The 17,688-nt window shown below is 40.7% G+C and overlaps 1 protein-coding gene across 15 annotated transcripts in view; it reads right to left on the bottom strand.

Moving 5' to 3' along the window:
- ATP13A4 (ATPase 13A4) overlaps positions 1-17,688 on the bottom strand; it is a 160,147-nt gene that overhangs the window by 55,952 nt on the left and 86,507 nt on the right. For 14 of the 15 annotated variants that reach the window (XR_012430574.1, XR_012430573.1, XR_012430575.1 and 11 more), the window contains 8 exons: positions 14,825-14,995; positions 13,521-13,678; positions 12,466-12,654; positions 10,289-10,350; positions 6,527-6,677; positions 4,819-4,905; positions 4,438-4,591; positions 1,860-1,971 (listed from right to left, as the gene is read on the bottom strand). Coding sequence is in view for 9 of the 15 variants with exons in the window: in XM_074030767.1 (XP_073886868.1) it covers positions 1,860-1,971; positions 4,438-4,591; positions 4,819-4,905; positions 6,527-6,677; positions 10,289-10,350; positions 12,466-12,654; positions 13,521-13,678; positions 14,825-14,995 (1,084 nt within the window). In the remaining 6 variants the exon portion in view is untranslated. Of the gene's footprint in view, positions 1-686; positions 798-1,859; positions 1,972-4,437; positions 4,592-4,818; positions 4,906-6,526; positions 6,678-10,288; positions 10,351-12,465; positions 12,655-13,520; positions 13,679-14,824; positions 14,996-17,688 lie in introns of all 15 variants that reach the window. The other variant, XR_012430578.1, reaches the window with a different exon arrangement.

The following is a 17,688-nucleotide window of genomic DNA, read 5'->3' as shown; positions in this document are numbered from 1 at the left end:
GCTCTGTCCCTTCCCTTCCCTGGACCCAAGTTTTCTCTCCTTCAAAATGTGATATCCAATCTCAAAGTTTACTTTTAGCTCCCTCACTTGAATGACCTTGAACTGAGTTGATCAAATTGCAACAAATATGCAGAGTTGTTGCAGCCAAAGTTTCAGGGGTCACATTAAACTGGCCCCGCGGGAAGAGCGGTTCGACAAGCCCAGGAAACGAACACAATGAGCCACTTCCCACTCTGGGCCTCATTTTACCCATTCACAAAGTGAGAGGGTTGGGTCACAGCAGTCATTCTCAGCAGGGACAGCACTCCCTCTAGAGGACATTGTGGATTTTTTTTTTTTTTTTTTTTTTTGGCGTCTACGCAAGACTCTGAAAAGATCAATGCACAATGAATAATTATCCCGCATCCCACATGCCTTTTGAATATCTTACTGGACACTCATGGACACTGAAAAATTATTGTACTTTCCTAAGTCATTTTAGGCTTACCTTGTATATAGTTTACTATTATTATAATATACTGTACTATTATGGCACATATAATATTAACTATGTTATATTAAGCAATTACAAAATTGTTTATTAAAATTTCCCTAGCTTTTCCCCCTAGTTTATATGTGTTACATATAAACACAAAGTATTTTTCACACTTATAATATTTTGTTGAATTCTGCAGAAATGGAACTACCTGTACTATGTAAATTGGGAGGAGACTGTACTGTTTTCTTCCGGTTTTACCCAGACTTGTTATAACCACTTCACAGTCATCTCAATGGCAGCGAGACTGAGGTATCTGAGTCTGCAATACATAACACACCTGTATCAGTCTGTATTTGGAGATGCTGCAGCCTCAATTATTCTATACACAGGTACAAGCAACTTATTACTTCATTTTGTGTTAGTGGAGTCAGCTGAATAGTTATTAAACTATCACCTTTGTGAAACATTATATGTTTTGCTTTTATTTTTACTGTATAATAGGTCATTATATATTTTTACAAAGAATATGTGCAGATATATGTGAACTTTATTTTAGAATATTAAGAGTTAAAAAATATAGTTACAAGAGAGTGTTGACTTTGATTAGATTGAAACAAATAGGTTAGACTTTCCAAATGTATAATCCTAAATATAAAAATGAGCCTGGATTAGCTCCACAACAGCATAAGCAGTGGTGGCTGACATTAAGTGTTAGAAATGATATGAAAGGTGAAATAAACATGATACCTGAAAAGAGTGGAATTTAAAAAAATAAAATTGAACTTATAAATACTGCTGTTTTTGAGCTGTTAAGCATCTCTATTTTAACCTTAAAATGTAAAATTGAATCTATAGGCTAAAATCTTTCTCTAGTATGGAAATTTTCCTTGTTTTTTTGTAGATGTTACCAGGATTATATCGTCTAAGCTGTATTTATTTGTTTCATTAAGCTGTGTATTTCCTATCAAACATTTTTTCAGGTAAATGTTATGTTTCATAACTCCCAACCAATCCACCAACTATAGTTTTTTTAAATGGGGACATGACCACAATTTCAAATTCTGAAATGCTGATTATATTCCTATGTCTATTTTCACAAAGCTGTAAAAATCACATCATATTATACATCTTATATGACTATTTCTCATAAAATCCCCCAGTGAGTGTTCACATTCTCTGTGGGATTTAGGCAGGGCAGGGATTACTATATCTCTACTTACCAGTGTTCAGAGACATGTTATGCACACAAATTCAGCAAGCTATATTGCTCTGTCCACCACCCAGAACCCCTGAGTCCATCCCAGTCTAATGCACTTGCCATTCCAACCTGGCACATCTTTCCATCAAACCTTTCTGCTTTGTCAAAATCATCCCCATTTACCTCGTCAAGGCGGTGGTGTGGTGGTCATTTTCCAGCTTCTTGTAGGCCAGTGCTATGACTCGAAAGCCCTGTGTCGTGTAAATCTGAAGCTCACTAACAAAACTAGTGGGTACTGTTTAGAAAGAAACACAGGGTTAGTATGCAGTATTTACTGAGGCAGTACTGTCAAGGAAATTCTTTACAAACATCCAACTTTTGCCCAAGAAAGCACACCTCTACAAAGATATGTGAACAAGCCAGTGAAAATTCTGAACACAACTACATTGTCAGGGTTGACCTCTTCAGACGTAGTGAAGCTAAAATGAGAATGAAGCATTTGAAAAAAGAAAAAAAGATAGAAAAAGTGTAGAATTCTTTTTTCTTCAGTTTAACCAACAAACATTTATTGAAAATCTACTATCTGCCAGGCATTGGCTGTGCAGAGATTAAATCACAAGCTCTGCACCCAGAAATAAGACTTCACATCTACAACTATCAGATGTTTGACAAATCTGACAAAAACAAGCATGGGGAAAGTCTTCCCTATTCAATAAATGGTCCTGGAATAACTGGCTAGCCATATGCAGAAGATTGAAACTGGACCCCTTCCTTACACCATATACAAAAATTAACTCAACCTGGATTAAAGACTTTTAAAACCTAAAACCATAAAAGCCTGGAAGACAGCCTAGGATAGACATTCTGGATATAGGCACGGGCAAAGATTTCATGACAAAGATGCCAAAAACAATTGCAACAAAAGCAAAAATTGACAAATGGGATTGAATTAAACTAAAGAGCTTCTGCACAGCAAAAGAAACTGTCAACAGAGTAAACATACAACCTACAGAACAGGAGAAAATTTTTGCAAACTATGTATCCAACAAAGGTCTAATATCCAGCATCTATAAGAAACTTAAAGAAAATTTATAAGACAAAAAACCCCCAAAAAATCCTTATTAAAAAGTGGACAAAGGACATTAACACTTTTCAAAAGAAGACATACATGAGACCAACAATCATGTGAAAAGAAAAAAGCTCAACATCACTGATCATTAAAGAAACGCAAATCAAAACCACAATGAGATACCATCTCACACCAGTCAGAATGGTGATTATTAAAAAGTCAAAAAACAGCAGATGCTAGTGAGGTTGTGGAGAGAAAGAAGTGCTTATACACTGTTGGTGGGAGTGTAAATTAGTTGAACCACTGTGGAAGACAATACAGTGACACCCCAAAGTCCTAAAGACAGAGATACCATTTGGCCCAGCAATCCCATTACTGGGTATAGCCAAAGGCAGGTAAATCATTCTATTAATAAAGATGCACATGCATATATATGTTTATTGCAGCACTATTCACAATACCAAAGACATGGAATCAACCTAAATGCCCATCAATGGTAAACTGGATATAGAAAATGTGGTATATATACATGATGGAATACTATGCAGCCATAAAAAAGAACGAGATCACATCCTTTGCAGGGACCTGGATGGAGCCGGAGGCCATTATCCTTAGCAAGCTAACATAGGAACAGAAAACCAAACTTATATGTGGGAGTTAAATAATGAGAACACATGGGCATGTAGGGGGGAACGACACATACTGGGGCCTATTCCGGGGGAGGGTGGGAAGAGGTAGAGGATCAGGAAAAATAACTAATGGGTACTAGGCTTAATACCTGGACAATGAATTAATCTGTACAAGAAACCCCCATGACTCAAGTTTACCTGTGTAACAAACCTGCACATGTACCACTGAACTTAAAATATAGGCTAAAAAAAAGAATGAAATTGAAAAAAACTCACAAGTTCTGCTCTAAGGATTTCTGTCTAATTGAGTTACAGCCAGCAGAGTAACAATGCAATCAAATGAGATCGTTGCTATCATCCAGGCCATTGCAGCATGCTGTGGCAAGCGTCTGGTGGTGTATATACCAGCCTGGGAGGAGGTGGTTCAGTAAAGGCAGCATTCTGGGGCTGAGGGAGAATCATGAGCTTAGTCATGGAGGCATGAGAGTAAGCTGTGAAGATTAGTTCAGCTCAGGAAAAGCACAGGATGAGGAGTGGTAAGGTCCATCTGGAAAGGTCACTGGGAGTTCAAACCTGAAAGCCTTACATGTGATCCTAAAGAAATTTGAGATTATCCTGGAGCCTATGAGAGCACCTAAAAGAATCATGAGGTAAAGAGTCTGGTCACAGTACAGAGGGCAAATCAGAGTTGGGGAGACTGGAGGCAGACGGTCAATCCACCAACTATTGAAGTGATCAAGAATGATGAAGGCATGAGCAGATGCAGTGAAGGACCATGGATTAGCAACTGACAAGACAGAGGCACTAAGCGGGAGTAAGAAATCAGGGATGATACCTAAATGGGGTGGGGGTGGGGGATGGTGGTATCATGCACCAAATAGGAAACTGGGGAATACAGGAAATGAGAAAGACAAGCTTGGCTTTCGTATTGCATTTGGAATGCCAGTGAGCCACCCAATTGGTGATGACCCGTAGGCAATTGGATTAATAGATCAAACGCTGTGGGAACATATTTATCTGGAGATACAGATTTGCCAGGTGTAATCCAAGTCAAGTTACAGACCTGTCTCAGGTTGGCAAAAGCTGGCCACCCTCTCTGGTGCACCTTTCATGAATGCCAGTCGGTCACCTCCCATCTCTTGGACAATGACTGTCATTCTTTGCAGAGCTGATGAGAATGGGAACTGATGCAGGATTGCGATTCCTTCCACTGGGACCTGGTTGAGGGATGGGGAAAGGAGAGGAACCTGCTGATATAGCTTCTGGCTACTGGGAATTAACCACTCCTTCCGTAGTCTTTATTTTAATAAATAAGGGGGAAGGTCTCACCCATTTTCACATCTGAAATTCAAAGACACATCTGTGACCTGTCAAAACCTGGGGGCCCGAAGAGAGTTTCTCTTTGAGTTTGGGTGTTGTGGGGTGAAGAGCAAGCAGGGCTTACCTGGCTGGCTGTTCTGCAGGGCTTAACCACCGTGGCATGTGCCGGCACTCCCTTGATGCTGAAATCGTCCCCAGAAAAAGCCATTTCCTGTTTCACAAATAGGATATTTCATTGCAGAGATACATTTACTGTTTGCCCACTGATACTATGTTTGAACCCTCCCCTTGAGAAAACCCTCAGACCACCTCAATGTGTTTTCCGTGTCTCTTCCCTCAGAGGTGAACCAGATTTATTCTGCCACACACACACAAAAATAATAATAATGCATTGAAAATGCTGCACAACTTGAAGGGCAGACACTTTTGAATTATTCATGCAATTTGTCTTGTTTTCTCTGTTGGAATGCTCTGTGTAAAGGCTTGTTCTCCATTTCTAAAGAGCCTAGCTTGAAAGTCATGAACATGAAAGGCCAGACTTCTTTTGTGTGAAGCAAGCACCTTCTGTTGTTCTTTTCCTGCACTTCACGGCTCTTCCTGCCCTTGCATGTCTGAATAATTTGGATGGATGGTCCTCAGGGCTGGGGTAGGGCAGGGCAGAGACTGTGATATACATGGTTAATAATCAGTAATTGCTATAATAACGACCCTAAATTATAGTCAAAGGGGCCTTTTGCCCAAAGACAACGCAGTGCTTTGTAATCATCTCATGGAGTGGCTGACAAGGTCCCAGAGAGGAAACTGCAATCCCTATTTAAAGATACGGAATCGGTAACCCAGAAAAGATGGAGGCTTGGCAAAGTTACATCAGATTGCTATGAAATAATGCTCCAGGAGATTTGGAAGGGACCCTGAAGATGGTCTCTTTCAGTGGTGCTCCCAGTGTGCCACCAGAGGCGAGCGCCACATGTAGCGCAGGGAGAAAGGAAGGGATTATGGCTAAGTAGTCGGGGATGCATGTCCCTTAATCCTCATCTTTAGACCCCACCTTTTATTTCATCTGGAGTGACTCCAGCTATTCAGTCTTTACAGTGTTTCTGGAGAATGTTTCCTTTTACAAAAAGATTCCAGATTGTTTGTCTTGTTTTGTGCTATGCGAACACCACTGGTCTAATTCATTTTATGGTCATGAGAGCCAAGGCCCCAACATGAGAGACAGCTTAACGGGATTCAGCAGCCAGTTAGAGCAGAGCCAAAACTAGAATCAGAAAAGCCAGAGTCCTGAACTACACGCTGGCTCTTAAATCTAGTTTAGAGTCTCAACAAAAGCTCTTTAGTGGTTTTCCTTTTTGTTGTTTCTAGTCTTGAAAATAAAATCAATACTAAATTAATAGAAGTAAGACTTATAGTCACCATGAGTCTATGAGTTATCCTGAGCGCTGGAGAAAGCAATGTTTTCTGATTCCCATATTCTGGAAAATCTTTGAAACCAGACAATGCTCAGAGAACAGTACAGAGAGATGAGAAATAATTACATAATAATGACAATTCTATTAATATGATTGAACCTTTAATATTTGCCAGGCACAGCACCAAGGATTTTTTTAATGCATCAACTCATTTAATCCTCACAATAGTCTCATTATGTAGATGCTATTATTAGCTTCATTGCACAGATGAAGAAACCAGGCTTAGATGAGTTTGCCCTTCACTACCAAATGTACTCCACATTGGACACCTCACCTTTTATACGAATTACATAGCTCTGATATTGCCTATGTTGCTCTGGCATTGAAGAAGCTTCTCAGGTTCTCTGAAGAGCAGAGGCTTACCCAGGTGGTGGCTTCAAACATTTTGAGGTCCAGAGGGTCTCCCTGGATGGTCCCATCAAGAAGGATCAGAGAGTGGCAGCTGGCCATCGCCGCACACAGTGGGCCCCATGGCAAAGCCTGGCCTGAGGCAAAGCTGTGAACTTCCTGAAAGCTTAAGGAGAAAAAGAAATGGGTTTCCATTCTATCTCCTCATGCCAAAACAGAGCATCTTGGAGGTGAACAAACATCTTTATAAAACATAATTTAATATGCTTTGTTGCATTAATAGCCACTCTCCAATCCTCCCACATTAATTGCTTCATTCAGCCTAGTAAGTTCACTGAGTATGAGAAAGGTCTCTGAGGTTTTATTTTGTTCGATTTTTTTTTTTTTTTTTCCGGATACAGGGTCTCACTCTATCACTCCGTCACCCAGGCTGGAGGAGGGCAGTAGCGTGATCTCGATTCACTGCAACCTCTGCTTCCCAGGTTCAAGCGATTCTCCTGCCTCAGCCTCCTGAGTAGCTGGAATTACAGACAGCCACCAACATGCCAAGCTAATTTTTTGTATTTTCAGAAAAGATGGGGTTTCACCATGTTGGCCAGGCTGGTCTTGAACTCCCGACCTCAGGTAACACACCCGCCTCGGCCTCCCAAAGTGCTGGGATTACAGGTGTGAGCCACCGTGCCTGGCTAAAAACATTTTTCCAAAGAACATTGCATCCCCCTCTTCCACCCTGGCCTCTTGTGTCCCTATCCCAACCATTATCCCCACCATTTCCTTTTAGATGAGAACACAGTCTCATCTAAAAAGCTATTAAAATACAACTCAAATGGTACAGGCAGGGTGCCTTCACTGATTCAGAGTGGGGGCCATTAAGTTCAGCTCTGGCATCACAAGAAGAATGTCGCCTGCAACTTGGTTAGTCACAGCCCCTTCTCAAATGTGCAGCACAGATGTTGGTTCTCAAAGCAGCTTATGCCGTTTGGAGGACGTCTGAATGGTGGAAGCTTCATCCTACGTGGGGGCAAAATCTGCTCCTGGGAGCCAGTGACAGTCCACTTGCTCCCGCTCCTCCACATGCCAACTTCTTTCAAACTTACGGATCAACTCTGCCGTTCCCCTTCACCTCCCTCCCTCTGGTGTTGCACAGGAACCTCTAGTAGTTCCTCTAGTAACAGTTTTATCAGGCCTCCCTCTCACTTTCCTTATTCTTCTTTTTTGGAAAAGTTCCTATTTGTCATTGTCTGATCCTGGAGACCACATTTCAAGACAGACAATTACTTCTGATAATATGGACCCTGCATTTATTTAAAGATAACCTTAAATTGCTCTAGCCCTTTGCTTTGAAAGCAAACATATCGCAATGTTAACTCACAATTCAGCCACATGGCTTCCTGGCTTTTGCATTCAAGTTTCCTTTTGTCACACTAAGAGTTCAAAAATGTCCTGGCTTTGTATTGACCCTGTTAGTTATATTCATTATTATGTGTTAAGAGAGCAACTCATCTTGGTGGGTTTACCGCATACCCGATGGTATTTTAGTAAATATCTAAAAGGAAGAGACCACCAGCAGTATAGTTAACACAGAAACTTAAACTCACACTGAAAAGCAAAATACAGATCAGAAAAAAAAAAATCTTATTTTTACTATGAGACGTACACTGTCACTAGTCTGTAATTCTGAGTATATAATTCTGCATTCCAGAGGATTGGGCCAGACTCTGGTTAGCACAGCAAATACATAAAGCTCTCTATCAATCCTGTCGGTGCATTTTTATCTGAGTATTTCTGGTTATCAATGCCTGATAGCCTTTAATAGTTCTTAAAGTATCTGGCACAACAATCAGGGCTTTTTGGAAAAGAAGAAATATCAGAGATGAGCTCACGTTTAACGAGAAGGCATTTAATAGCCTCTAAGTCAGGTGCTCACTTCTTACCTAGAATTAATTCTGTTTTGTTTCATTTTATTAATTAAATTTGCCATTTTTTATTTTAATTTGTTGTTTTAATCATTGGACTTCAACTTTGATCTGCAGGCAGGCAGGCAGGCAGGAAAGAAGGAAGGAAGGAAGGAAGGGAGGGAGGGATCATTTACCCTCCCTGATATGTTATCAATAACATATCAATTGTTATTACTTCAATGTAACAAGTCACTTTTAGAAACAGAAAGTTTCCAAAGTTTTATGAATAATATGGTGTCAATTCAGTAAGTGGAACATTCAAAAGACAGAACATATTGAGTTCATTTGAGATGAGCAATTACTGTGCACCTACTATCTGTGCCTGGTACAGAGCTACAGCACTAGAGATGCAAATCTAAACAAGAACAAGACTGCTCTTAAGATGCACACATATTTGAAGAAATGTACACATATTTTGTAGAAGCTGAAACAGAAAAACACTAATGAACCATGAGACGAAGTATATATCTAAATCTACCCTCTAGGAAAAATGAAAAGAACTTTAGAGTTTAACACTTTAAGAGGCTTCTTCTGTACACTAAAGTGGTTAGAAGCACAAGGATCACTTTTTTAATCCAGGAATTAGACTTGTTTCTAAATGGTATTTTAATACCACAAGTATTAAACTATGTGTAATTAGCATATTTTATGGATAAATTACATGTCATCTCTATAATGCCAAAGAACCACCATGAACATTTCATGCACAAAATGCTTTGTGATTTAAGTTACAAGTGTTACAGGAGAAAATTTTCATTTTCAAAGGAAACATAAATGTCAAGTGCATCAGAGATTTCATGTTCTGATTCCCCAGGAGTTCGTAGTGAGTAGAAAAAGCAGGGAGAGATGCAAACTCAAACATGGCCACAAGAGGGCCACAGGAGAGGGCTGTGCAAATCTTTAACGCACCGTGCTGAGAACTGCCAAAACTGTCTTCACTTGCTAGGAAAAAGGAGTTTCAGCCCGGCGCAGTGGCTCACGCCTGTAATCCCAACACTTCAGGAGGCCGAGGTGGGCGAATCATCTGAGGTCAGGAGTTTGAGACCAGCCTGGCCAACATGGGGAAACCCTGTCCCTACTAAAAATACAAAAATTAGCCAGGCATGGTGGCAGGCACCTGTAATCCCAGCTACTCAGGAGACTGAGGCAGGAGAATTACTTGAACCCAGGAGGCGGAGGTTGCAATAAGCCAAGATCATGCCACTGCACTCCAGCCCGGGCGACAAGAGCGAAACTCCCTCTCAAAAAAGAAAGAAAAGAAAGAAAAAGAAAAAGGAGTTTCCAGCAGCCAGAAAGTAGAGTTCTTAAAACTGGAATACCGAGAAAAATGAGTACACTAGCTATGGTTCTACAAATGTTCCTCTTCCCTTCCTGAAGTTCAGGGTACAAAAGTCAGAGCAGTGTTCTTCCTCCTAGCACATCAAGAGGCTTCAGCTTGAACCAAGAATGTTACCTCCCTAAAGGACAGTGTCCTGGTAATGTCTAAATGACTTATACTGCGTCAACGTCATGCTGGAAGCAAATTATATTTTAGCAAGGATTTGGATGCAGTGTCAAAGCTTCATCTCCCGGATTTGTGACTGGCATGGGACTGCATTGGGATGGGGGAAAATGGGTATGCTTTAGTGAGGCTTTGAAGAATTCAAGATGAGAAGTTAAAAGAAGATACTTTGGCAAAAGATGAGAAGTTAAAAGAAGATACTTTGGCAATCATTGTTCACCAAAGAAAAAGTCCAAATGTCTCCATTAGTAATTTCAAGAGAAAACACGGAATTCTGGGAAAAGAGACACTAGAATGCATTTAGTCCAAGGTACTCACCCATTCCTATCACAGGACACGACTCCCCAGAGGTCCAAGCCATCCCTTGTTAAGGTGCCTGTCTAAACAGAAACAAATGCTGCATTTACTCTGAAGATCCAGGCAAGGCGCGGTGGTTCATGCCTGTAATCCCAGCACTACGGGAGGCTGAGACAGGAGAATCACTTGAACTCAGGAGTTGGAGACCAGCCCAAACAACACAACGAAATCACCTCCCTACTTTAAAAACAAAACAAAACAAAAAATTCCAGGGTCCCCATAGTGAAGACTCCATAGTGCAGATAAATAAGGTATTTCTGTAATGAGAAAATGCTTCACAAACATATTAACAAGATCAAAACTTCAAGGAGGGGCACCATGAGGGGGTCTCTGGAGTGCCCGCTGGAAGCGTGATGAGCTTATGCCAGTTGTCTAACAAGCTGGAACTTAATCTTTTCCAACTTTAGTGTCCTCCATAACGACGACAAAAAAAGTATCTTCCTCACAACTTCAGAGGATTGTTTTGAGGATCTAATGGTAGCCTAAATGGATGGGAAAGTCCTCGATATAAAATGGGTGAGTCCTAGTTTCATAGCAGAAGTTTAAAATATGTCATTAAAATAAGGAATAGAGTGGAATTTTTACCTACAGGGCACTGTGTGTGAAAAGACTCGAAAGAAATGGTTTGCTATTTGGTAAAAAAAAAAAAAAAAAAGTGTTGGTATTTCTCTCAGTGCAATATAATGGTTAAGAATTTAGGTTAGGTTTAAACACCAGTTGTATGACCAGAGCAAATTAATCCCTCTAAATATAAGAGCTCTTATTCGTAACATGGTCATAATCTCAGAGAGTTGTGGTGAAGATTAAATGGGATAACATAAAGTGTTTCATTTAACATCTAGCATACAGTAAAAGCTAATAATAATCATAATTACTCATAATTATTGCTCATTTTTTATACAAATTCAGGTCACATTTATCTCTCCCACTCCTGTTTCTTTTTCCAAGTCCAAGGATATAATCTCATAAATAGAATGTTATTTCTTACGTTGCTAGTTTGATCACAAAATAATATTAAAATGGTGGTAAGAGTTATGTTGACTTTCTGTTCTTGGTAGATCTTTCTGATATTCCAATAATTATAAAATACAGCCCTGATCCCATTAATTCTCAACTATCGAAACCTTCAGTATACTGCTGAATGAATATAATTTCAGTTTGGGAAAATAAAAGAAGTCCTCAAAATGAATAGTAGTGATGACTGCAGAACAGTGAGAAGGTACTTAATGCCAGTGAACAGTACACTGAAAAATGACTAAAATAAATTTTATGTTATGTGTATTTTACATTTAAAAAGTAAATTTAAAAAAGAAGTCAACAACAGCAACAAAAGCCTTCAATAACTCTCCATTGCTTAAAATATATGTAAACACTTTCTAAGCCAGACATTGAAGGTCCACAGATAGCCTCTCCCATTACCAACAGCCTGCTCTAGTCAAAGCCACACTCTCTTGCTTTCCTGCCTCCATGCCTCTACCCATGCTCATCTGTTCACAATGCCCTGAAAGGCATTTCCGTCTTATTCTCTCACAGCTCCCACCTTCACCCCAGCATATGTGTGTACAGACTAAACAAATACAATAAAGAGATGGTAGAATAAGAGGCTGGTTGGGAATAACTGGCAAATAATCAAGGGTAGTTTTAGACAATAAACTACAGATGGGAAAATACAGCCAAAGTTTGATATGAGTCTCATAGTAAGGAACAGTTTAATAAACTCTTCCTTTGTTATTCATTCATTAATTCAATCAGTCTTTATTGCACACTAACTCTCTGCCAGGCAATATTCTTAGCATCAAGCATACAGCAGTGACGAGAGTAAAGGGTTTAAATTTTGTTCTTTGTATGAAGGTTTTGACTGCAGAGAAAAGGGATGCTATTTTAATTGCTTGTCATAGGATATTGAAGTTGGAAGAACCCAAAAAGATTCTCCTATTTAGCACCCACTTCTTCTCTAAACCTTGGACTCTGTGAGCTTAAGAGACGTATCTTTGCCAGATCACGCATCTAACCAGGGATAAAATGAAGACAGCCACCCACATTCTATGTCTCCTGCCTTGCAAGAGGGTAAAAGCAGATACACACGATGACAGCAATGGTAAAAAATGATGATAACAATAAGGATGAAACACACATACCTTGTCAAAGCAGACCAGGTTTAACTGTCCACACACATTGATCCTCTGGGGGCTGATGCAGAAGATGCCGCTCTTCTTCAGCCTCCTCTGGGCATAGATAATGCCTGTGGTCAGAGCAGCAGGCAGAGCAGGAGGAACCGCAATTGTGATGATGTCAAGGGCTTTCCTCATCACCTCCTCTGGAGGTTCCTGGACGACAGTCACTCTTTAATTATTACAGACAAATCACTGACGAACAGCATATGATTCTTTGCTTTTTTATTTTTTTTGAGATGGAGTTTCACTCTTGTCACCCAGGCTGGAGTGCAGTGATGTGATCTCGGCTCGTTGCAACCTCCACCCCCCGGGTTCAAGCGATTTTTCTGCCTCAGCCTCCCAAGTAGCTGGGATTACAGGCACCCGCCACCACGCCTGGCTAATTTTTGTAGTTTTAGTAGAGACGGGGTTTCACCATGTTGACCTCAGGTGATCCACCCGCCTTGGCCTCCTGAAGTGCGGGATTACAGGCGTGAGCCACTGTGCCCAGCCTTCCTTCTTTTTGTTTACTTCTTTAGGTCAAATTTCAAGAAATGATATCAGTGGGTTAAAGGCATGACCATGTTTATAGCTCTATCTTTCGCCAAATAGCAATAAAAAAAAATGTGATTTATATTGTTACCAGCAAAGAATAACGTACTAGTCTGCCATGACCTCATGAAAACTGGGTGTCTGATTTTATTTAAAATCCCTCGTTCGATAGCTATAAAAATGCTACTTTATTGAAAATATATTCTCAGATTGAAAAGGAAAAATAGTATAAAGTGTGAGGAAAAGAGAAATACATTGATATACCAATCAATAAATAGTTTTATCCGACTATCCCATGAAGTCTGTCTGTTATTATGGACTTAGTGATCAGTTGCTGATTGGGATCTGGAAGTCCACACACAGGTTTCAGGGCTTGGCTTTGTTTCCCAGGTTTGTAAACCACATCCTAGATTAAAGCCAACATGTACAGTATGAAATATATATAGATGAGTATGTACACATTTAATAAAAGAGCAAAGACAGCTTACCCCACTGAGCACATAGACACACAGAGTATAGATCATCCCAACAGTGGCTGTTCCTACAAGGCACAGGAGGAACCTGATGGCATCCCTGTACAACTTAAAATTCATTGGCTTGGGGTAGAGAATGGATCTCACAAGGTCTCCCTTTGCAGTGTTGAATCCTGGAACAACAAACGCACACCGCACACTCTCAGGAGACCAACAGTAGTGGTCTCCTGTTAGTGCTCTTCCAAACCTCAACACCGCTTTTGTTTCTCTCTACTGATATTTGAACAGTGTTTAAGCTCAAAGGCAATTGAAAGATAGCTAGAAAAATCCATAAATGCTAGAACGGAAATCTCTATCTCAGAGCCCGGTACTCTCTCTGGCCTTCCTTTCCTCTATTTCCAATTTCAATGCATCCCGGAGATAGGAAAGCCCCGTACTGGGTGCACAGCACAGCTTTGCCAAATAGAATTTTATTTTAAGAAAATGACTCAAACGTGTGCATGCACACGCATGTCACTTGAATTAAAATTAAGTGGTCCAGTAAATACTGATGGACTCACTTTTCTAATACTTTGCAATGTTACATTTGCAGTTTCTAGCCCACCCTAGAAAGAACTTGGGATTCAGGATTAGAAGACCTGGGTTCTAGGTGCAGCTTCGTCAACTGCTGGCCATGGTATTTTAAAACGTTCATTGAATTGTGTGGCCTCAGCCTATTCACAGGCATAGTAGAAGCAGTAAGCATCTCTGCTCTGCTTGTTTGATATGGTGGAAAGAGTTTATATACTGCAAAGCACATAAACAATAATTAGTGTTATCAGTACTATCATTTTTACTAACAGGCATATGCCATAGTTCAATTGGTATTTAAAACATATGGATTTATATATATTTGGTGTGTTTTGTACCTATAGGTAAGACTTCTCCTTATCTATGGGTACAAAAAAAAATGGAAAAAATGAGTAAGGCCTGCTATTTGATAGTACAAAGGGTGACTATAGTCAATAATAACTTAGTTGTATATTTTTAAATAACTTAACAAGTGTAATTGGATTGTTTGTAACTCAAACGACAAATGCTTGAGGGAAGAGATGCCCCATTCTCCGTGATGTGCTTATTTCACATTGCAGGCCTCTGTCAAAACAGCCCAGGTATCCCATAAGTATATATACAGCTGCTATATACCCACAAAAATTAAAAATTAAAAAAACTATGATTATAAAGAAAAAACAGCTTCTCTTCACCTAATAAATTTAAGGCACTAGACAAACTGAGCAAAAATATATCATTAAAAATAAGAAAAAGGAGGTGATGCTAACCGGTCTGCAGTACCACTGCTCTCACGGTCCCAGAGCAAGCTGCCTTGGCCTGGATAACCTCTGTTCCACAGAAGAGGACGTGCCGTTTGTAATCCGCTTCACTCTGTGTTTTCCAGGGCACAGAGCTATCCATCTTGGGTAACGGAGTTTTGGTGACTGGGATACTTTCTCCTACAGAAAACAAGCATGTTGTTTTGTGAGGCAGGATGACTTCCCTCATTTAAATCATGCCTGCACCCACTCATCATACAACAGACTTTTTTTTGTGTGCCTACCATGTGGCAGAGACAACCCTAGGTATTGGGGATACAAGCATAAACATAGTCTTTATTTCTAAGAGGTCTGTAGTTCAGAATAGGAGACAGATAAGTAAACAAATAAGTATAATACAGTATTATAAATACTATAGGTATTGTAAATCAAGCACAGATGTCAAGATAGCTGGAAATAACTATTTAGGGAACCTCAAGCTGTGCAGTCAAGAATATGGAGTGTAGAGTATAAAGGGCCATGAGAGCTATCTAGGAGTCAAAGCATGGAGAACTCTAAGTGTCCACAGATATGTCTAAAGGCACTGGTGGGCTGGGCACAGTGGCTCATGCCTATAACCCCAGTACTTTGGGAGGCCGAGGTAGGCAGATCACCTGAGGTCGGGAGTTCGAAACCAGCCTGACCAACATGGAGAAACCCCATTTTTTGTAAAAATACAAAAAATCAGTCAGGTGTGGTGGCTCATGCCTGTGATCCCAGCTACTCAGGAGGCTGAGACAGGAGAATCGCTTGAACCTGGGAGGCAGAGGCTGCAGGGAGCCAAGACTGTGCCACTGCACTCCAGCCTGGGCAACAAGAGTGAAACTCCATCTCAAAAATAAATAAATAAATAATAAAAATAAAATAAAGCCACTGGTGACTGAAGGAGGATGTGGAGAGATTTAACCACTTTAATCAGGAGAGTAACATCATATTTATGTATAAGAGAGAGCACTCTGTCCATAGCACAGGGAATGAATCAAAGTCTGATGAGGTTGGAGGCTGGGTATCCAATTGGGAAATAATCACAGGAATCCCAGTGGCAAGGGATGAGGTCTGAACTATGACAGCCGGCAGTGGGAATAGAAAGGAAGCACTGCATTCAGGAAACAAGGAAGTGGCCGGATACAGTGGCTCACGCCTTTAATCCTAGCACTTTGGGAGGCAGTGACAGGCAGATCACTTGAGCCAGGAGTTCAAGACCAGCCTGGGCAACATGGTACAACCCTGTCTTTTCTAAAAGTACAAAATTAGCTGAGCGTGGTGGTGCATGCCTATAATCCCAGCTACTCTGGAGGCTGAAGCACGAGAATCACTTGAGCCCGGCAGGCGGAGGTGGAAGTGAGCGGGCATCACACCACTGCACGGCAGCCTGGAAAACAGAGTGACACTCTGTCTCAAAAAAGGAAAGAAACAAGGAAGTAAGGAGCTACAAAACTTGAGAAAATGTATTGGCAGGTCATAGAGACAGAGAAATTTGCAATGCTTTTCTAGTTCCCGACCTGGGAGAATAAGCAGAGGCTCAACATTATTCCTCAACATAGGGATTATAGGAGGAGGGAAAGAATTGTCTTTTGGCCACTGTAAGTTGAAGTTGCCTTGTAGAATGACCATGTTGAGATGCCTTGTAGGCAGTTTGAGATTTATTTGGATTTGAAGCTCAGAGGAGAGGCCTGGACTAGAGATATTTAGCCAGAACTCATCAGGTTTTAGATGATAATTAAAGTCACAGAAGCAGACAAGTTTACTTAGAGACCAAGTATACAGTGAGAAGAGGAAAGGCCAAGGATGCAGCCATGAGCAGCACCAATAATCCAGGAGATGGAGGAAGAGGAGCAGCAGAAGAAACTGAATGGGTATAGTCAGTGGTAGAAGAATTTGGAGAGAGAGAATTATCTTAGAAAGTTATAGGGAAGAGAGTTTTCAGAAAGAGAGCTGGTCAGAATAGTCAAATGGAACAGAGAGGACAATAAGTTGAGAAATTTAAAGAATCAGGCTGGGCACAGTGGCTCATGCCTGTAATCCGAGCACTTTTGGAGGCAGATCACTTGAGGTCAGGAGTTCCAGACCAGCCTGGCCAACATCGTAAAACACCGCCTCTACTAAAAATACAAAAATTAGCCAGGTATGGTGGTGCACGTCTGTAATTCCAGCTACTTGATGGAGGCTGAGATGAGAGGATCGCTTGAACCCGAGAGGCAGAGACTGCAGTGAGCCAAGATCAAGCCACTGTTCTCCAATCTGGGCAACAGAGTGAGTGAGACTCTGTCTCAAAAAGAAAGAAATTTAAAGAGTCCACTGGACTTGGCAATTGGGACTTTAGCAACTTTTACCAGTGCAGTGGGAGAGGCCTATTGCAGAGGCTTGAAGTGCTAATACAAGGTAATGAATGAAGCCGTGAAATAACTGTGGGTCTGTTCTGAGGAACAAGTTTCTAAAGTCTTCTACTGGTCTCTGCAGAGTGGTCAATAGAAAGTCAGAGTTGCATTACAGTATATTAAGGCTACTTTCGTTAGGAAAATGGTAGTTGGCACTGCAGAGTCCCAGCATTACAGGATTTTTAGGAATCTATGGATTTTTGAGGGAAAAGAACCTGCCTTGCCATGATCTGTGACACATTTATTCTTTGTCAGCTAACATAGGAAGGTGTGTACACTTGTCTCCATTACCTGTCTTTCTGGGCTGCCTGGGAGAAATGGATTTGATCTGAACTTGAATGGGAACCATGATACACCCATGAGAGTGCGTTCACAGCCTCCATGTAGTCACAGCCTCTCATTTCATCTCCGAGAAACACTCTATGATTCTTCTTTATCTTATAGAAGTATCAGCTG

Source organism: Macaca fascicularis, chromosome 2 (assembly GCF_037993035.2).
Source record: "Macaca fascicularis isolate 582-1 chromosome 2, T2T-MFA8v1.1".
NCBI classification, from domain to species: Eukaryota; Metazoa; Chordata; class Mammalia; order Primates; family Cercopithecidae; genus Macaca; species Macaca fascicularis.
Note: the sequence above shows the minus strand (reverse complement) of the source record. Positions and strands in the feature narration are given on the sequence as shown.